Source organism: Balaenoptera borealis, assembly GCF_965194805.1.
Source record: "Balaenoptera borealis genome assembly, chromosome: 12".
NCBI lineage: Eukaryota > Metazoa > Chordata > Mammalia > Artiodactyla > Balaenopteridae > Balaenoptera > Balaenoptera borealis.
Window position 1 is genome coordinate 75,429,635 of NC_138869.1, and position 21,549 is coordinate 75,451,183.

General features: G+C 47.5%; 1 protein-coding gene across 2 annotated transcripts in view; it reads right to left on the reverse strand.

Moving 5' to 3' along the window:
* Nucleotides 1-13,509: 13,509 nt before the first annotated feature.
* The window catches only part of UNC5CL (unc-5 family C-terminal like), a 28,130-nt gene continuing 20,090 nt past the window's right edge, over nucleotides 13,510-21,549 (reverse strand). For both annotated transcript variants that reach the window (XM_082347840.1, XM_082347839.1), the window contains exons 5-9: nucleotides 20,961-21,062; nucleotides 20,632-20,699; nucleotides 19,664-19,764; nucleotides 19,399-19,512; nucleotides 13,510-17,519 (exon numbers count right to left, since the gene is read on the reverse strand). In XM_082347840.1, coding sequence (XP_082203966.1) covers nucleotides 17,297-17,519; nucleotides 19,399-19,512; nucleotides 19,664-19,764; nucleotides 20,632-20,699; nucleotides 20,961-21,062 — 608 coding nt within the window. In that variant the 3' untranslated portion in view covers nucleotides 13,510-17,296. The remainder of the gene's footprint in view (nucleotides 17,520-19,398; nucleotides 19,513-19,663; nucleotides 19,765-20,631; nucleotides 20,700-20,960; nucleotides 21,063-21,549) is intronic.

Below are 21,549 nucleotides of genomic sequence, written 5' to 3' on the forward strand. Positions count from 1 at the left end.
ACTTGCTGTATACTGCCCTCTCTTCCCCGTCCACTTCCCCACACCCTTACTGATTTTTTCTGGGGACACTTCCTGACACTTTTACACAAACCCTCATCTCAGGATCTGCTTCTGGGGAACCCAGACTGAGACAGACAAACATGGCTGTCCACAGTGGTAAGTCAGGCATCACTAAAGAAGGAGCAGTGAGAAAACCTCAAAGCATCTACCTTCCCCCTGGTTTGACCCTTTCCAGACCATCCTGGTCCTGTTCTTTCTTTTGGTCCATGCTGCACAGTTTGCAGGATCTTAGTTCCCCACCAGGGATTGAACCTGCACCCTCGGCAGTGAAAGCACGGAGTCCTAACCACTGGACCGCCAGGGAATTCCCCCATCCTGGTCCTAAACGTGGGGATATAACCTCCAAATTTCTTCCCCAGCCCTGCCCTAGTCCAGGAGCAGAGCTGGAACTCAAAACCAACTCTCTTGAAGGAACACACACACCTTCTCATAACCCTGAGGTGAGAACATCCCAGCCCACGTGCTATGACTTCCAGAATCCACTCTTTTCCACTTTTTGAATGTCAAGAGCACGTATGCCCATCTCTTGTCTTTGAGCACAAATCTCCTCCTCTATAATTTATCAAAGATTAACGACAGTGGCTCTGAAATTGCTTGTCAAGTCCCTCCAGGACGGCAGGACATAATTCACCAGGCTCAGAGCCCCGAGTTCATCACAGCTGCTGTGGCTGGCTTTCCAGCCTCCTCACCTGTCCTTGACTTCAATCCCCTCTTTGCAATGCTTTTCCCACCCTTTCCGATTGGAAGACCTCTTTCCCCCCCTGGAGAAAGAGGAGGTAAAATAGTAATTAAGCAGCACTGCCTTCACTTTGTCTTCAGCCCCAAACATTAAATCATTTTCTCTAAGCAATGCCTGCCCTTAATCTTTGCATGCTCAACAGAGATAAATAGGATTCTTCGTAGAGTTCATAACTCTTAGTTCATTCAAGGCATCAGACTTCCCACCTTGGTTCTTACAGATGGGGATGCACTGCTGGATTCAGCCCTCCCCCTGTGTCATCAGGGGACCCTGTGGGCCCTTTGACACAAACCTAACCTCCATGGCCACTTCTGAATCCCAGGCCACCTGTTTTGGGGCCCAGCCTGCTGCTTCTTTTGCTGACAGCTGTTCCTCCTTCTTTATTCCTTGTCATCTCCCTCCTTAAGAGCCTGACTAAAAAGTTCTCAGTCATCTTCCTTGGCCCATACTTCCAACCTTTTTGCTTTTTTTTTTTTTTTTCAGCTGCTATAGTGAGTGTAGTAGTGTCTTATCATGGTTTTTTTAATTTTATTTTATTTATTTATTTTTATTTATTTATTTTTGTCTGTGTTGGGTCTTCGTTTCTGTGCGAGGGCTTTCTCTAGTTGCGGCAAGCGGGGGCCACTCTTCATCGCGGTGCGCGGGCCTCTCACTATCGCGGCCTCTCTTGTTGCGGAGCACAGGCTCCAGACACGCAGGCTCAGTAGTTGTGGCTCACGGGCCTAGTCGCTCCACGGCATGTGGGATCTTCCCAGACCAGGGCTCAAACCCATGTCCCCTGCATTGGCAGGCAGATTCTCAACCACTGCGCCACCAGGGAAGCCCAATCTTTTTGCTTTTATTCCTGAGGGCAGAGCTCATGAAATTGCCCCCTTCCATCACTTTGAGAGGAGACCCATGTGACCTGCCCTCAGGAAGCACTCACTTCCTGCAAGTTTGGGCCCCAGGCAATTGTCTTTAGGGGCCTCTGAATGTTTGAGACTCTCTAGCCCAAGTGACCCCCTGGTTCCCAGCTTCTGCCTTATGTGTTCCTCCATTTCCTACTACTATTTTTCCTTCCATTTTTGTACTATTCTCTTTTAACCTAGACCCTAAGAGATTCACCTAGTTCTTTAGCTAAAGTCCCCTTTTCCTCTTCCGCTGGATCATTACTATTTTAAAACAACAATGCCAGGAAGAGTAAATGAGACTCTAATGAAAATAGTTATCTGCAGGAAGTGGGTAGAAATGTAGCGGAAGTGGTAAGGATGAGACTTCGCCGCATTTACACTTCTTTATGTATTTTTGAGTTTTCAATTATTTAAATGTTTTACATGTTTCAAAAATAAAATGAAAAATCAACAACTAACTCTATATTAAGTCATATAGGAACAAAACATAATTCAAGTAATTTTGGACACAGTATTCTGACTATACATCCTTAGTGGGATATATTCTAAAGAGAAAAAGAACTACACAGGAGCCTCAAACCTAGGCTGATTTGGTAGGTTTGTTGTTAGTAGTATTTCTGTGGTAGTAATTCTAAAATGACTTTGTGTGTATTTCAGAATAGAGAAAATTAGTGAAGAAATATATTGATATTGCTGAGAAGCAGGTTCTCACTGTGAGAGAAAGGAAACATCAATATGGAATGCAGGAAGGGGAGGAAGAACCTGTGGTGTTGGATTTGATTGGAAATATCAAAGTCAATTCAAGATTTGTTTTAGAAAAAAAAGAGTATTTCCTAGCACTGAAAAGGCCTAGAAATAACAATACCCCCAACAATAATGAGCATACCAAGTCCCCAGATCTTGGTTTTTAAATACCATTCTCCATTAAAAGGAACCAGGCAGGGCTCCTTGGAGAAATGACTAATTCAATTCTGCAGCAGAGTACAAGGTGAGCCTAGAATATCAGGTTATAGTAAAAATCAAGAAAGTGCTTAAATTCTAATTTAAGACATGTCACAGGAACACAGGAACCAATCTGAAAGGGGCTCCCATTGGCCAAATTTGGGACAATTTGAGCTTTAATAGTTGTAATGAATTATGACACACTGAATTTTTTTTAAATCCTTCAGTTCATGGTGATATTCAAAAGAGTGGAGAAACTCTACAGAAGAAAGTCTGTTAATGAAGTAGAAGGAATAATCAAATTAGGAAAATTACCATTTACCCTATCACAGTGTACTAATCTACTCCACTAACGGTCATCAGTGTACTATCTTACAACTGGGTAAGAGGTTGGTAGGATATTCAGACAATCCAAGTACAAGCCCCTCAGATTAATTATTAATTAGAAAGGTACAATGGAGAAATATGATGGACACCACTTGACCAAAGGATCATCTAAGCATGACTAAGAGCAGAACCAACTGACATGAAACGGCCCCCAATGTGCTACGGTGGGAAGCACACCCCATCCTTGCAGTGTTCTTACCCAAGTTTTCACCTGAATTCAATCAGAGGAAAGAGAGAGACCCATACTGAGGGACACTCCACAATAGAAGTTACGTGGATTCTTCATAAATGTCAATGTCAAGAAGGACCAGAAAGTTGGAGGAAACTATTCTCTATTCAAGAATAATAAAAAACCACGATCCTTGTTTTGGCGGGAAAAGGCTATAGAGGACACTCTGGGGACAGTAGGGGAAACATGAATATGGATGATATATTAAATAATGTTATATCAATATTACATTTCTTGGGTGTAATATGGTATTGTGGTTTAGAGTATCTTTAGGAGACATGCTGAAGTATTTAAGAGGAAGTATTATGATGTCTACAACTTATACTCAAACGATTTAGATTTTTTTCAGTACATATATAGGAAGTATATATGTAGATATATGTATATAAAAATCTATGTGCAGATAAGCGAAAGGTACTAAATGTTCATTGTACCCTTCTTTCAACTTATCTACAGATTTGAAGTTTTTGAAAATTACAAGTTGAAGTAGGGGTTGCCTGAGTCCCACCTCAAACCGTTTAAATCACAATCTCTAGTTCTGCAGAAGCTTTTACTGTGCGACCATGGTTGAGGACCTGCTGACCTACATGATTCATGATAGCATCTTTCACCCCCCACCATCTGCCCTCAGCCTCCAAGGACTCTAGAAATAAGGTCACAGGGGCATCTTAAGGACCTTAAAGGTCACAGGGGCATCTCAGTCTCCAGCTAGCCTCTGCAGCTCTGACTTAGAAGCCCAGTCAGAGGAGGAGAGAGTGAGGAAGTAGAACTTCCTTCAACTTTGTTGAAGTTTCCACTTAACACAGGAACCCTGACCACTTTTAGGTCCTTCTGGTTCCCTCTAGCAGGATGGCCTCTCCCGTCTAGGGCCCCCTCCCCAGCACCTCTGCCCTCTGAGGCACTGGCTCACCCTGCCCTTCAGCTCTGCCTTTGAGAACCCCTAGGCCAGAGGCCGTGTCTTCCTACGCTGTGCTCCCATGGCCTCCAGCAAGGGCTTTGCCTCCTGGTTACAGCTTCAGCCAACATCTGCCAGGTGGGCTCACTCACACTGCGTCCCCCACAGTCACCCTCAGTGCGAGAGATGATAAAGCACATGATCTCAAAGAAAGGATTTCCCTTTGCCAAGAAAAGCCCAGAGGCAGAAGATCAAAGAAGAAAAGAGAGGAAGGGGGAAGGAAGACGGTCTTTCACAGAGAGCAGGGTCACATTCGCTCACACTGGGCCTTTCTAGGTGCAGGCGCTGCAGTCGTGCTGCACCCACCGTATCTCATGAAATCCATCCAACAGCCCAGCCTCATGAGGCAGGTGCTACTGTTGTCCTGATTTTATGCCATGAAATATGAGGCCCAGAAAGGTTGATTAACTTGTCCAGTATCACACAGCTTGAACCCTAGTAATCTGGGACCAAAGCCCACGGTCTTAACCACTGTGCTGTACCTTACTGGTTACATGGGGGCTCGAAGGAAAGGGAAGGGAAGCAAGAGCTGATATTTATCAAGCACCTCCAAAGATGTTATCTTGTTGAATTCTCTCTGCAGCCCCATGAAGTAGATCTTATCTTCTCCTCTAGACGAAGCTCAGCAAATGGACTCTGAGATAAAGTGATTCTGTTCCACCATGTTGTCCAAGGCTAAAAGGCGCACCATCTGCATTGTGTTCTGTGTAAATGGCACCCAGAGTCTGTTGAGACCCAGACACCCCTCCAGAGTTATGCAATATAGGACCCGGAGTGACGTGCCCAGGGTTATACTGCCAGGACGTGATGGCCCCAGGATTTGAAACCGGAGACTCTCAGACCAGAGCCCCTTTCCACTGCACTGCCTCCCCGGGAAAGCCCTGCTGCCCCTCAGCCTCCAAGGAGGCCAGACATCTCCTGGCAAGAAACAGAGCCTCCCTTTGTGCAAGGAAAACAGTGCACGCCCCCCCGGGTGGTGTCAGCGGCCCGAGCTCTTCTACACAGATCTCCGCTACAGAGGCAGAGGCTTCCTGAACTAACACCTGACTGTGTCAGTAGCCCCTCAGCCAAGCTTCTCACAGTGGCAGCTGCTCAGTGTGATTTAAGAGGACAGAAAACACACACACACACACACACACACACACACACACACAATCACAAAACGACCTCTCCCCACCCCACTGGCTCATCTCAGCACCTGAAATTCCCCAGGCTTAGGTCCAGTGGAGACCTATGTAGTTGTTATTATTTGTATCAATATAAACATGGCCCCTCTGGGAAGCTGGGGGCTGAGACAAAGAAGAGATCAATTGTGCTGGGGAAGGGAGAGGGAGGTGGGAAGCTGAGTCTTGCCAGAGAAGAGGCAGCCTTGGGGAGGGTGGGGTGTCTCTTGAAAAGATGGAAACTAAGCATGAAGGAGGGGAGGATTCAGAAAGGTCATCCTCTGTTCTCCTGAGTTGTGCTTTGGTGCAGTGATTGAGAGTGAAATCAAACAACCAGGGCTCAAACCCCAGCGGTGTCATTGCTAACTATGTGGTCTTGGGAAATGTACTCAATCCCATTATCTCCATTTAGTTATCCTTAAAACAGGGATAATGACAGTACCGTCTCGCAATGTTATCTGGAGGCTTCAACGAGGTAATCCATGTAAGGTGTTTAACACAGTTCCCAGCCCTGAATTAAGGCACAGTAAATGTTTAATATTATTATTAATATTTAAATTAAGCCTGTAGCCTACCTCCACCACCAGCGTCTCTAGCCGTGAGCTTCCTTTGGAGTTGGCCAAGGGTCTTAGGGTTCACTGATGCTCTGGGTGTGAATCGCTTGTAAACTGCAACTGCAGAAAAATAAGAAGAAATTTCTATAAATTGATTGTGAAAAGGTCTCAAGATCCATTGTCAAGTGAAAAAAAAAGCGGAGTATGGAAGAGTATGGGAAAAGCGAGAAAAGGTAATATACTCCCATATCTAGTTAATATGCTTAGAATAACTCTGGAAGAAAACTCGAGAAATGGTAATATTTTCTCTGAGGAAGCAAACCAAGGGTCCAAAAGACAAGAGAGTCACTGAGTTCCCTTTTATACATTTTGAATTTTAAACTGTTAAAAATATATAGACTTTTGCTTAAGAGCACTGCACTTGGAGTCAGACAGACCTGCATTCAAAACCCAAATCCACTGGTTGTGTGACGTTGGGCAGGTCGCTTCGATCTCTGAGCCTTGGATTCCCCATGTGTAAAGCAAGGGTGAGAATAATACCTACATGGCAGGGTTATTGTTAGCACTCACTGAGAATGTGTTAAAAAATAAAAATAAAAAAAGCAGTGTGGAAGTGGCTACAACAAAGACGGCTTTCGATCATGTACGGTGAATCTGAATGTATTTCTTCCTATGTGCCTAGGAGAGCATTGCAGGTGAGGTTAGGGACAGGAGACGGAATAAAAGGGATGTAAAAGTAGGAAGTGTCTCTCCTACAAGTAGTGGAGGATGGCAGGTCCCTTCACGCATGTGTCCTGTTCACTGTACCATGGTTTGCAGTGGGCCGTTCCCAACACCAGTCATTGGATCCTCACTAAGGGTCCTGTGACATAAACAAGACAGAGACGCATAGCACCATTTCACAGATGTCACTATCCAAGGAAGCTGCATAAGGAGTTTCACGTTATTAATCAAGCAGACATGGAGGGAGAGGCAGCCTGTCGAGGTGGAGAGTGCATCGGTTCTGGGGAGAAAACAGAAAAAGCTCTGGCTGGTCATTGAATCATGCTGAGCTTCAGTTTCTGCGTCCACAGAATGGAGATCATCCCAATACCTATTCTGCAGGATGTTAAATGAATTAGAGCTTTAAGCACCATGACAAGGACGTAGTAGGGGTTCAATCAATGGAAGCTACCATTATTTGTGTGGGATTATTATTTGGGAGGTTAGTGTTCATGGGCGCCCGAAATGTGCCTGAACAACTCAAAGAATCTTTGCCTTCAAAGAGCTCACAGTCTAATGAGAGTGAGAGAGAGAGAGAGAGATCCATATGGGTATAGTAATCTCTCTCCAACCAAGTTCCCCTTAAATAAAATCCTGGTTTGCACATGTGTATTTTTATATGTGATGTCTCAGAAGTGCAATGGAAGTTGCTCTCATTGGCCCTGATTTAAAAATCAGGAGGTGAGGGTAAGGAGGGGGAAAAGGTGGTAAGGCAGATGCAAAGCAGAGGAGAGGTTTTGCAAAGATACTTGGAAAGATAAAGGAAGATGGGGAAGAGTCAAACAGGGCTTCTGAGGAGCTTCCCTTATGGGGCATCTGTGAGGAGGGGATAGAGTGGGATGTGTGACAGTGAGGCTGATGCCAGGGACCCTGGCATAGGGTTGTCACAGGCAAGAGTCTTAAGGAGGGGATTTGAGAAGTGTAGCCCCAGTGGGCTGAGTACATCACATGCATCTTTTTTTTTTTTTTTTTTTTTTTTTTTGTCTTATGAACTGAATTATTCTAGAAGCTGAGTCAACAGCCCTGAGTCATAAAGTCAAAAGACACTGACAACGGGATACTGATAATAGAAGAACATATACATGTGCTCTACTGGGAATGATCTCATTTCATCTTTAAGACGATCCAGAGAGCAGGTACTATTTTTATCATCCCCATTCTACAGATGGGGAAACAGGCTCAGGAAGATTGAGTTACCACCCCTGCCCGAGGTCCCACAGCTGCCCAGTGGAGAAGCCAGGATTCGAAATCACGTCTGTCTGTTGACAAAACTCCTGCTATTCCTCACTGCATTGTAGGTTTTTAAAACACTTGTTGCTGCTATGAAGCAAAAGGTATTTAGATATGGCAGTGGTGGTCTAGGAATCTATACATGTGATAAACTAGCAGAGAATTATGCTCAAAGACATACCCAGAAAATGCGTGCTTGCAAAAACTGGTGAAATCTGGGTAAGGTCTGTTATCTGATACATCTGTGGATTGTACTGTGCCAATGTTAGTTTTCTAATTTTAATGATGCCCGATAATTAGTAACATGCCACCGTTGGGAGGAGTGGGTGATGACTTTATTGGAGTTTTCTGGACTCTTTATGCAACTTCTGATATGCCTATAATTTGTTAAAAGTGAAAATCTAAAAAAATATGTATACATATATAGAAACATCCTCTTGAAAATATAGGGCCAGGGGTCGGGGTGGGTAAATTCTGAATAACTCCAAGCAAGTAAAAAACAGCCCAAGAATATTAAGAGTGCAGTACTGGCCCTCATTCTAAACACAAGTATAAAACATGATAGCTTCCCCTTTACTTAGCAGACTCTTTTATTTTAGGGTAATTTTATTTTAGGGTAACCCAAGTTTTCCAGTCTTACCTGTCTACACAGGGACTCACAATTACATACGTTGCCCATGTTTCACCAGTTTTTGCCCCTACTTACTATTCCAGAGCTTCTACCCCAAGCCAAATCTCACCCGGTTATTGCTGGGAACCTCTGGAGCTTCTCCCACGAGCCCACCGGTCTTCCACTGTCTTCTGCAGCTCACTCCCATCCCACCTGCAGCTGTGCCTCATTGCAGCCCCTCTAGCAGGCATGGAGGTCACCAGGGCCTGGGTTCAAGAAGCTAACTCCTGATATCAGCAAACCCAACTAAGTTCACTGGACTCCCCTGGCCTGAAGCCTCTCAATGTTCCATGTGGTATGAGGGCAGATGCCACTCCAGGCCACACTTGGTCACCTGGGCACTAGCGCAGGGCAGCCCAGGTCCAACAGAGCCCTTGTGAAAACCGCTCCTGAATTCTCCGCTCAGAGACTCAGAGATGAATGCAAAGTTCTGAAACCCAAATAGCATCATAGGCAGAGCTAACATTTACTATGTTCCAGGCCCCATGCCAAGCATTTCATGTGGCTAAACACATCTAATTCTGACAGATAGGTAGGCTGCCGTAACAAAGAGATCCAACAATAACCCAGTGGCTTAAAAAAGTTAGAAGTTTATTTCTCTTTCACGTAACATCTGAGGGAGTCTTCCTGGCCAGTGGGATGTTCTACTTCAGGCAGAGAGTCAGAGACCCTGGCTCTTTCCGTCTTGTTTCTCTGCCATCCCTCAAGACATGGTCCTCATCCTCTCAGTGGAAGCTGGCTCATTGCCAGGTCTGTCTGCAGCCAGTGGGGAGGAGAAAGGGGGCGCGGAGGAGGCATGGTGATGGCCCTAAGGCACCGGGCCTGGGAGAGTCTCATGCCCCATCCCACTCACATTCTGCTGGCCTCACCTAACCACAGGGAGGCTGGGAAATGTGTGCCCAGTGCAATTCTTTGACAGTGAAGAAGAGGGAAACGTGTTCTGAGAGACAGCTGTCAGCCTCCACTCAGTTACGTTCAGAGATGCTCACACAGATAAATGTTCACTCTAGGTAACAGCTATCCAATCTGACGAACTAATTTTAGCCATCGAGGTAGAGCTGGGTCCCCTTCAGATAAAATGTGTGTTTTGCATGTTTTACTAACAGGGATCTAATGCAGATGCAAGACTTAACCCAGAAGCATAGCTCTAACGGGGGTGGGGATTTGGGCAGCCCTTTTTGAGCAGCATTATAATCCAGGTTTTAGAATGAGGAGGCTTGGGCTTGAGTCCAGGGCCTTCACTTAGGAAAAATCACTAAACCTCTCAGCCTTCAGTTCTCTGTAGAAGACAATCCAGGAAGACAATGGATGTCACATGGCCTATTAGGCTGAGAGTTGCTGTCACATGTCTGGGATTATTTTTGGTCTGAGGGGACCTGTGCATTCTACCACCAAAGCTGCCTTTGGAAACCCTGTCCAAGGTCTGGGCTTCAGATGAGTAAATTTCCAAAGGTGAGCCTGGAGGAGCATGGCAGGAACATCTCTGCCTCTATGTGGGTGTGTGGGTGTGTGGGTGTGTTTGTGCAGGCGCGCATGTGAGCTGCTTCAGCCAGCTGGACAACTAGTCATTTATCCACATGGATGGCTTGATTTTTGAGTGAGTTAACAAGTGCTTATTGAACACAGTTTCCTGAAAGCCTGCAGTAAATTGGATGCTATACAGGAACCCTAGAAATTTTTACAACCCCGCATTCTTCAAATATTGGAATAGTACGAAAGATAGCTGAGGAGGAAGGGGAAGAAAGAGCAAACACTACAGAAGGGAGAGCCTTCTTGTTTCCAAGCGCCAGTGAGTGTGTTCACAGTGAGACGAACCAATCCATTGTGCAAGTTACTAAAATATGTAATCTGTCTAGATGAAGCTGATACTCGTTACAACAGCTCACGTTTGGTGAGGGCTTATTGAGTGCCAGGCACAAAGCTAAGTGTTTTCTATATGCTATCTCATTTAACCCTGAAAACCCTGCAGACTGGCACTATTACTGTGGCACTGCTGTTAGTCCCATTTCACAGATGAGGAAATGGAATCAGATAGATGTTAATCAACTCACTCAAGGTCACACAGCTAGTAAACAGCAGAGTCAGGCCATATTTCCAGTCTTCCAAGACTTGGCCTCAAGGGAATGGAACCACATTATGCTTTGATAAAAATCTAATAACATTAAAAGTTCATTAAGGGAGAAAAACAAAGGCTGAAGTAAAAAGGTCACCTGATCTTCTCCCCAGGATGGAATGTACCTTAGTCATATCTGACCAGCTTGGCCCAGAAAGAAGAGGGTAGTCATCAGCAGAAAGGACAGCACAGACACACAAAGAAGGAGAGTTTCCAGAAATTGAAACTTCCCAAGGGCTCAGGTTGTGTGCACTGAAAGTGGTCCACTTCTGCCACCTAGCCACAGATGGCCTCTTCAGCCAGAGCTCAAGAGCCCCAACTTTGGGGAAGCCCCGTGGATGGGCACAAGCAAGATGTGAAGGTTTTCCTGGTAGATCTCCAAGATGACCAATGCCACTGGGTCCCCTTCTCTGTCACACACTCTCCTTATGTTTTTCTGGGATTCCCAGGGGCAGGATGGCCAGTTCCTCCCTGGATCAAGTGTTAGACTCTTCCCTATTCCCATCTCTACTCTCTACCCAACTAAGGAATTTTCTACAATCCCATCTTCACCCACTTCAGCATTTCATAAATATTAGTCTAATTTTTGGAGTGCATCTTTCCTAGTTTATTTGGAAAACAAATCTATTCCCACCTGAGGGTCGATAGCTAGTATAAAGCATATTCCTGTCCTCAGGCTAATGTCTTTATTACATGACACTAACCAGCTAGTATTGATGATAGTTTTTGCTGGCCAGGAGCCATAACATCTCTACCAATAAGAAACTAGCATAGATTAGAACAAAGCCAGTGTGAGAAAGATTACCTGAAGATAAGGAAATAAATGAGGGATTCTAAGCACATAATAAATAGTCAAAAATGTGCTGAGTAGATGAATAAACATACCTGTGTAAGGCTTTAAAAAGGATGAATAAGGATGACAGTACTCATAAAAGAATATTCCCAGGCTTTTGAATTTCAAAGACCAATAAATTTATTTGTTTTGTTTTTTAAATTGGGAAGAGGAAAATAAACATAGGATCACTACCTTTTTATTTTGACAAGTAAGGGCATTTTAATAAAACTATCATCTCCATTACTATTCTTTCATAAGCTAATAGGCCCTTTGACACCAGCAAAGAAGAAAGGGTATGATCACAGAACAAAGGACAGTCTTTCCAGAGAAAGACTCATGGGCACATTGGATAGGGGTCTTAGCTGTTGTACATGACAGATTCTCCCTCGAGCTAGTTTAAGCAGACAGCAATATATTATGGACTCTAGATAGTTCACAGAATCATTGGAAAGGCTAAAGGAATAGACTCTAAGTAGGACTTCCAGTATTGAGTCCCCAAACCACACCACAGAACCACGCCACTGAGAAAGCTGTCATGTCAGGAAGGTGTAGCCACAGCTGCCGGTTCCTGGACCGCTTCAATCCACTCCTCAAAACAGGCACCAGCCTCTTGCCCTGTTCAACTCCCCCCATTATTCAATGCCAAATCAAAGTCCGACCTGAGTTCAGCTGATTGGCAGAACCTAAACACATCTAGATCCCCATCTGCCAGGGAGCCTGGGAAATGTAGGTTTAGTTTTCAGCCTCTGCAGTACAGGAAGGCAAGTGGGGCTGGAGAAGGCATTGAGTAAATCAGTTCACTACTGCTGGCGACCTTTTGCTGTGTGCTCATGAAACGTGTCCAAGCCTGATCCTGGATTGTGCAGGGATCAGAGGGATGCCCTGAGGGATGTGTGCAGTTGTGCTTTATTGAGAAGATTCTGCAAGTCAGGGAATAAGGCCAACACCTGCTGAGGGCATGACTATTTTCGTGAAGAGAGTTTGCTCCCTGGAACCACAGCATTAACCACACCTTGGCTATAGTGGACATCTATCATATTCACAGCTGTCCATCACCTTTTGCGTAGTTTTTTCCATATTTGGGGATATCTGCAGGTAATGAGTCCCATCCTCCCAGTATTAAAGTCAGAATTCAAATTTCCAGACTCCTTTGCAGCTAGGATTCACCATGTGATCTAGGCTCTGACTCTCTGATGTTCTCTCCCTCCACTTGAGGTTTGATTCAGAAATGGGTAGTATGAAAAGGTGGGCAGTGCCTGGAGCTTCCATTTCGGCCGACATGGATGACAGCAGAGGCCTCAGCTTTCAGAGGTGGTGGTGAGGTCTGGTTCCCAACTCAGAAGTGACAGAGGTGGTGGCAGGAGGGGCTGCAGTAAAGTTGAGGTCCTGCTCTCCAGAGCCTGGTAGCAGCAGCCACAGTAATACCAGTTTCCCCCCTTGGGCTGATGCTACCACCCAGTTTAGGGCATCATTCTGGAAACTTTACCTCAGTCCTGTTTCTCAGCCCTCCAAATGATTCTTTATTCTTCAGGGTAAGATCTCCTGTCTGTAATCCCCAGCAAGAGTGGATTCTGTTGTCAGCAACTGAGAACCCACCTGATGTGCTGGGTGAGCCAGGAACACCTGACTCTAAATCCATGCCTCAGTACCACGCTGCCATCTGAGTCATTCCTGCAGCACAGAGTGTCTGCCTGGGCCTCATCCCCTATTTCCTTCTTAAGTCAGGTGCAGAGAGGGATGGAAGACAAGTGCTCTTCTCTGACTCCCACCATCCCAGGAGCTTCTAACAGAACAAGAATGCTCTCTTCTTCACTGAAGTTTTATAACCAACACTTTGTGCAGGGCAGGTGTTCAGCAAATGTTTGATGAATGAATAGGTGAGTATACTATAAAGTTATACCCAGCTGGGTCCATAATCCAGATTTGCACTGTCCATCACGGAACCCACTAGCCAGACATACCTACGGACCACTTAAAATGTGGCTGGTGCCACTGAGGAACTGAATTTTTATTTTATTTCAATTGATTTAAATTTTTTAATTCATACCTCATTTCATTTTTGGAAAACTTTCAGCTTGTTTAACTTGTGTATGTAAATATACTTTTTCAACTATAAATTTTATGAAAGCTAAATATAGATCAAATATTTCCAATGAAAATTTAGCACACTTTTGATACAAATCGAGATGTGCTGTAATTGTAAAATACACACCAGATCCCAAATACTTTATGAAAAAAGAATGTAAAATATGCTATTAATAAGTTTTACATTGATTACATGTGGAAATTATAATATTCTGGGTATATTAGGTTAAGCAAAATATATTATTATAACCTGACTTCACTTGTTTCTTTTTACATTTTTTGATGTGACTACTAGAAACTGTAGGCTTCACTATGTGGCTTTCACTGTATTCTGATGGACAGCTTGGATCTGACATTGGCATGAATGTCACTCGCAGGCAGATGAGGTCCCAAGGACATGTGTTACCTCTGGGCACTGGAGCCTCTAAGCTTGCAGACCTGGACACGACCTTTACTGTTCATTCTCCTCCCGGCTCTAAACACAACAGGTGGAAGTTTAGGCATGGGCTTCTGCAACATGCGTAAGAGAAGTCACAAATTTGGTGTCTTTAGGGACCAGGGAGGTAACCTACCAGGGAAAGGGCTGGAGGTAAGGCCACAAGCAGTGACCACTTGCTCTATTTAAAGGCAACACACAAAGAAAAGTCCCCAAGAGGATGCTCCCTGGGTCCTCTGTGTGCCATCTCTGCACAGGCCCATGAAATCAAAAGAGGCCCTTGGAGAGCCTTGAACATGGTCCCTTCATCCCAAAGTAGAGACTGAAACCAGAAGGGAAGAGCCAGGCTAATTCGCACTAGAGTCAGGGCTGACCACTAAGTGTCCCAATGCCCCCGGATCACGCCATCTCTTGGCTTTAGGTGCTGGCAAATGTGTGCCAATCAGGTTTGATTTGAGAAAGGAAAGATCCACCTTACAGGCATCAGGGAGCTTGCCACCTACCTCAAGATATCCAAGACTCCCTTTCCCTTCACTGTGAGCCCATTCTGACGGATTAAGGTGGGGGCCAGAAGGTAGTCCCTCCCATCCTAGAACCCCCCCTTCCTCCATGGCTTTTTTTTGGCTGCGTTGGGTCTTCGTTGCTGCGTGCGGGCTTCCTCTAGTTGCAGCGAGCAGGGGCTACTCTTCGTTGCGGTGCGCAGGTTTCTCACTGCGGTGGCTTCTCTGGTTGCAGAGCACGGGCTCTAGGCGCGCGGGCTTCAGAAGTTGTGGCATGTGGGCTCAGTAGTTGTGGTGCACAGGCTAGTTGCTCCACGGCATGTGGGATCTTCCCAGACCGGGGATCGAACCCATGTCCCCTACGTGGGCAGGCAGATTCTTTTCTTTTTTTTTTTTTTTTTTTATTAATTTATTTTATTTATTTTTGGCTGTGTTGGGTCTTCGTTTCTGTGCGAGGGCTTTCTCCAGCTGTGGCGAGCGGGGGCCACTCTTCATCGCGGTGCGCAGGCCTCTCACTGTCGCGGCCTCTCCCGTTGCGTAGCACAGGCTCCAGACGCGCAGGCTCAGTAGTTGTGGCTCGCGGGCTCTAGAGCGCAGGCTCAGTAGTTGTGGCTCATGCACTTAGTTGCTCCACGGCATGTGGGAATCTTCCCAGACCAGGGCTCGAACCTGTGTCCCCTGCATTGGCAGGCAGATTCTTAACCACTGTGCCACCAGGGAAGTCCCTCCTTCATGGCTTTTATTCCAAAAGACTTGACACTCTTAAAGTGATTTGTTCCAGGGTAGGGAGTAACACAAAATAAAGATGACTCTGGCTGGCATGGAAAGCAAGGAATAGACAATAGGAGGAAAGGGGAAAACTGTACCAGACTCCAGGGGAGAAAGATGCTCTTAGTAGCTCAATCCTGAGCCAAATGAAGAGGGAGAAGGCCAAGGTACCAGCCTGGAGTGGCTGGCAGCCCCCGATGCGGTGGGAGGACTAACAGAGAATGGATGGGGTTAGGGGAAGAGGGGGAGGGTGAGAGGGCCCCACCCTGAAGGCTTGCTTCCAACAGAAAGGGAAGAGAACCTCCCTGATTTACCACGCTGGAAGCACAATCTACAAAATGCTTCTCTCCAGCCGGCCCCCATCAGTACAATTTTACCGCATAAAACCATTCATACCCACATTCAAATTTATCAGTCTGAGCAAAATACAGCTAGTAACAAAGAAAGGCAGTTTTCATATTTTATTATACAATGTTGTTCATCATAGAAAAAGCTTTAATATTTTTTAATTAAATACAGAAGAAATTGTTAGTGTTGCCAGAGAGATCATTTGTCTGCCCTTGAAAAAATTAACAACACCTGTTTGCAAACAAAAGAATTGCTTAAATTGAGTCAAATCCTTTGTTCTCTTTTCAGGACCCAGACTACTGATTTATTTTCTATACAGTGTCTAACACGCAGTAGGTGCTGAATAAAGAGTTGACTGAATGGGATGTTCTTTAATCCCTATCCTCTATTTCCTGACCCTAAAGTGGATCTTGACTCATGGGGTAAAATCCCCACCCATCCATTCCTAGGGTAGACCAGTGTCTCTCAATAGCCTTTGATCCTTAACCGTGGTTTAGAGACACTTACCTGAGGGAAATAACTGAGGATTTCAGAGAAAGAAACACACAAGGGCAGGTACACTAAGTAGGTATAGACAAAAAGATGCTAAGGCCAGGAGTAAAAGAGAGACAGATTCAGGGACGGAGCCACTGCAGGGGCCAGCGACAGCAAAATGAAGTCAGAGAGACTTAAAACTCACACAGTTCAAGATAAAGAGATTAAAAGGTTGGACAACAATAATAATCTTGAAGTTTCTTTTCAGCTTTGATGTTTTATGACAGAGATAATGGCACAGAGAGAGGAAGACAAGGCAAGGATGGGAGGATAAAGAAACAAAGGAAGTCAAAGGAGACAGGTGGACAGCCAGCTATGACTGTCCATCTTTAGATCTGGCCTTGAACCCTTGTCCTGCTCTCACCTCACACCCAGCACGCTGGGCTCCTTGATGACTCAGCACCCCACGCTCACCCGGCTCCTACTGTAAGTCCAGTCACATCCCCGCCTTCCCCCACCTTAAGATCTCACTCTTTGTAAATCATCTCTCCTACATCCTCCATGATGCTTTCTCACTGCTCCAGCCCATACTCAGCTCCCTCCCTTCCCAACTCCTAATGCAGGTACAATTCATACCACATCCACATCCCCTAACCACAGGGCATGTGCTGCTGGTTTAGTGTTTGCCCTCAGCTCCTACGAGGGCATCTTGGTTCCCACAGGAGAACTGTGGTTTCCACAAGGCTCCAAAGCCGACCTCATATATTCCAGGAGTCCCCATGACACCCAGTCCAGTGCCGGGTATCACTAAGTGCTCAGTGAATACTCGTGGACTAACCAGTCCCCAAGGGGTGCCAACAGGGCAGCCTAACAGTCCATTGGTCTATTAAATAGTTTCCCTAAGGCTAGCCACGCTGGGGCCATCTCCTGGGCTCCTGCGCCCCCTGCCGGCCAGGAAGGGATCTGCACGCAGGACGACGTGGGCCGAAAGGGTGGTCCTGACCCGAGGAGGCGTCCGGACTCGCGGTGGCCCCAGGCACCGTCCAAGGGTCCTGATGAGGTCGGTGGGCACAGCCAGGAACTGCAGCTGTTTTCTTCCTAGGTGTAGGGGCACATCCCGGTGGACAGAGCTCCACCCTGCCCCATAGCGGGGCTCTCAGAGCTTCTCATCCAGCTCCAGGCCCTGGTTCTCCTGGGCGACCCAGCCGACCCGGGCTGGGCTATCGCTTTGCGTCCCCTTCAGGTAGTTCTGGATGACGGAGGCGCAGTCCAGCCGCTCCATGATGGTCATGAGGTAGTGCAGCTCCTGCAGGCTGCCGTTCTGCTCCTCAAACACCTCCAGGATGGCTGCCGCGGGGCTGCGCTGGCAGGACAGGAACCTGGCCGGGAGGGTGCGGGGAGGAGGTGAGGGGGGGGGGAGGGGCACTGCAGGGAGATCCACCCCCTCCCCCAGCTCTGGTCCTCATCCTGCTCTTAACTGCCTTCCAGGGCACTCGGGATGTTGGGAGGGTCCAGGACTTGAAATCAGAGATGGCCCTGGCTCAAAGCCTACTCCCCTCTAGGCCTCAGTTTCCTCTTCTTACACGAGGGCTTGGGTGAGCGGACCTCTAAGGTCGCTTCCAGCTCTGATGTTCTGTATTTGCCTTCTCTACCCCCCACCCCCAGCCCAAACACACTCTCCCCCAGCCCCCCATCCCAGGCCCCATCCTACCCACCACTAAGGAAACAGTTGCTCCCAGGGGTGACCCTCCTCTGCTCAAAAACCTTCCAGAGTCTCTTTCACCTACTAACCAAGCCCCCTCCCCTGACTTTCTGGCTTACCCACCACTTGGCCTTGCCCTGTTTTTTCTGACCTTTTCTCCCTGCTCCCATCGTGAAGCTTCCTTCTCACCTTAAACACACCAGACCCACCACCTCCTCTCCTCCTCTCCTCCCGCAAACAGGAAGGTGGATCCCCTACTTCCCCAACACCTGTTTCTGAAGCCCTCATTCCCACCTCCCAGGTGGAGGAGACCATTCTGCATCCCTCAGTTCAGACTTCTGGACATAGCTCCCACAAGTCTTTATTATTCTTTTTTATTTAATGGAGATATATAGTTGACCCTTGAACAACACCACTTTGAACTATGTGGGTCCACTTATATGCAGATTTTTTCAACAGTAAATACTACAGTGCTACCTGGTCCCTGGTTGGTTGAATCTGTGGAGGCACAACCGTGGATATGGAGGGCCGACTATAAGTTATACTACGATTTTCGACTGCATGGAGGGTCACACTTCTAACTCCCACATTGTTCAGGGGTCAACTGTAATTGACATAAGTCTTCATTATTCTTGCTTCAGCCATTTTATGTCTCTGTTTTCAACTTGCTATGCAATATGGGATACATACAGTAAGGTCAAAGGAGCACTTGCCTTGATTTTTTTAAGCTCTCTGTATCCCTTACTAGAGGGTGACCTCCTTGGTTCTGGGACCATATCTCATTCATCCTGTATCCCAATGCTTAGCATAGGTTTTCCAGGACTTAGAAGGTACTTGATAAAGGTTTAATAAATGGGTGATTTTAAAATCTACCCTATTTTCCAGATCCAACTCTAGTCCCATCTCCTGGGTGAAGTCTTCCCTGACCACCCGTCATCATCCGGGTGCTGGGGCTTAGCTCAGAATTGGTTTACTGATCTCTCTTGAGACCATGGCTGCGCTGTCCCCACTACTGCTAATGTTTATTGAATTAACCTGTGCCAGGCACTCAGCTACATGCTTTATACACATTATCCTATAGTCTGCTGTTCTGCCCCTCAGGGCACAGTATGTCAAGCACTCAGTATGTACCAATGACTTACATGTCAACCGATCCACTTTGAATATTTATTGAACCAATATTTATGTATTGAACACCAGCCATGAGGCAGGCATCATTCTAGGTACCAAGAACACAGTGATAAAATAGAAAGATGTCCAAAGCCTTCCTGTGGAGTCCCTTTCACTTCCCCTGCTCCTCTCCCCTGGCCTTTTCCTCTCTCACCTGCCGTGTCCTCTCCTCTTTGTAGCCATGAGAACGAGGACTGCTTGGCCCAAACCAATGAGGTCATTGTCAATGAAATCAACCCTGTTCTGAGAAATAGGGTGGGGAGTAGCTGCTCCCTGACTTTTAAGTCACTCTTTTGTGAATGGTCCAGTCTCCAAGGGGTCCTGAGAACACCCACCCCAGTCCACCCTCCCCCTCTGTGCCTCTTACCGGACCTCATCCCTCTTACCGGATTTTCGTACCACAGAGCCCCAGGTGGGAGGCCAGTCGTCGCCAGTCATTGCCAGTGATGCTGTTTGGCTCCAACAACATCTGCAGCCGCTCGAAGAGCTCTGGGGGCAGCCTGAGGCAGGAGGAAAGGGTGTCCTTGGAGGGGAGGATCAAGAGACCCAGCCTGGTTCCACAGACACCTCAATGCCGTGCTCGCCCTGCAAGCCCAAAGGCAGGAATCCCAAACATTCCCCGGGCAGCAGCTCAAGCAACCGCCACCTCACCTGTTGCATGGGGGTGGCTGGGTCACAGGGGGTGGCGCTGTCCAGGATTCCTCCTCCGATGCCTGGAATCTGAGGATTTCCATGTACTTGGTCTCCAAGCCCTGAGCCAACAGAGGGGCGGGGAACACACTTAGGGATCATGAGACATCCCTCTGAACCAGAAGCCGGGGCACCCACCTCCATGCCTCGTGTCTCTCCTTCAGCCTGTCACCGGAGACACTTAACCAGGAGACACAGCCCCACCCCAATCAACACCCTCTACCCTCTGCTTCCCCAACCCCACAGCCTTCAGCCTTAAGTTTGCTCAGAGCTCTTTGGGACCTGGGACATGAAGACCAAACAAGGTACATCCTAAGACACCAGGAGAAGTCCTGGGTGGGGTCAAGGGCAGGGGAGGTCATCTAATAATAGAGACACTGAACTTGGGCATATGTGCCCCCTTCCTCCATTCCTCCTCTCCTTGGTTCCTCCTCCCCAAGTGATACCCAGAGGGGTATCTGCCTACTCTCCAGTAAGATGCCACATGGTTCCCCAAAGACTCTCCAATCCTGATTTCTTCATGTCTTCCCTCGGGAGAGTGGGATCTCTAACTCCCATCCCACCTACTCAAGACCCCCTTCCTGGGTCACGCTCCACCTAAAGATACACAGCACCATCTCTCAGATGTAGACAATCTGTCCAGAAAGAAACCACTTCTCTTTGATGCCCAAGTTCCTCCAGGTTGGAAGAAAGGGTTCATGTAGGGTTTGGTTCTTTTACCCTCCTGCTAGATTCATCCAGGGATAGACAGGAGAGTCAAAGATGGAGGGTAACTTGGAGGCCAGGCAGTCCCTGCCCCTGGAAGAATGCCCTCTTCACCAGCTTGATTATGTGATTAGAGCCATACTTCCTAGGCACCAGACCCTCGCCCACTTTGCCCAGGACTCCCCCAGGCCCTGCCCTTCCTCTGCCCCTCAGCTCCAACTCACATCCTGGAAGGTGTGCATGGTGACAATGATCTCATTGGTCAGTGCTGAGCAGTCCTCGTTCTCATTGGCTACAAAGAGGAGACGTAGCAGGTGAGAGAGGAAAAGGCCCAGGAGAGGAGAGCAGGAGAGCAAAAGGGACTCCAGTGTAAGGCTTTGGAAATCTGAAGCAGCTGTGTAGCCCCCCATCTTTCTCTCTGCAGAGATCTGCTGCGGCCCCTAACCTTTAAGAGAGGGTCTGCAGGCATGGCCGAATGAGGAGCTGTAGGGCTCCAGGGTGACCAGGAGGGGAGAGGAGAGGGCAGGAGGTAGACACGGGGTTCCTGGGCTACCTGCTTTTCTCCGGAAGCAGAAGGAGCGGAAGGGGCACTTTCCATGCCAGATGTGCAGATGGGGAACCAGCTGGCAACTGCTGTCGTCCACGTTCTCCCAACCTGGGGAGGGGGCAGAGGGACAGAGGGCCTCAAGAGGGGAGACTTCTACAAGGGTTTAAGGAGGTCACCCTGTGGCAGGCACTGTGCAGGGCACTGAGGGGAGGGATGGGGAGGGAGCAAAGGCAGGAGGGTGACTCAAGTGGATGGGAGGCCCCAGAGCCTGGGTGGGGACCCTGGGAGCGGTCTTCCTTCTACCAGCACCCAGACTCCTCCCCGCACCTCTCCACCCTCCCCTTCAACCCCCTCCCTCCCATCCACTAGCCCAGGTGCAGCCAAGCATGCGCACCCTGTCCACACCCCACAAACACCCTTAGGCCCACTGTCAATTCCCTCAGCCAACCCACAAAAGAACGAGGGAAAAGAAGACTGGGCCTCCCCCTCCGACACCGGCTCCATCCAGGTGGGACAAGAGAAGCCTCCCGCTCCGTCCCTGCCCCTGCGGGTGCAATGCCTCTCCTCTCGCCACACACCTGGCTCGGCTGGCCTC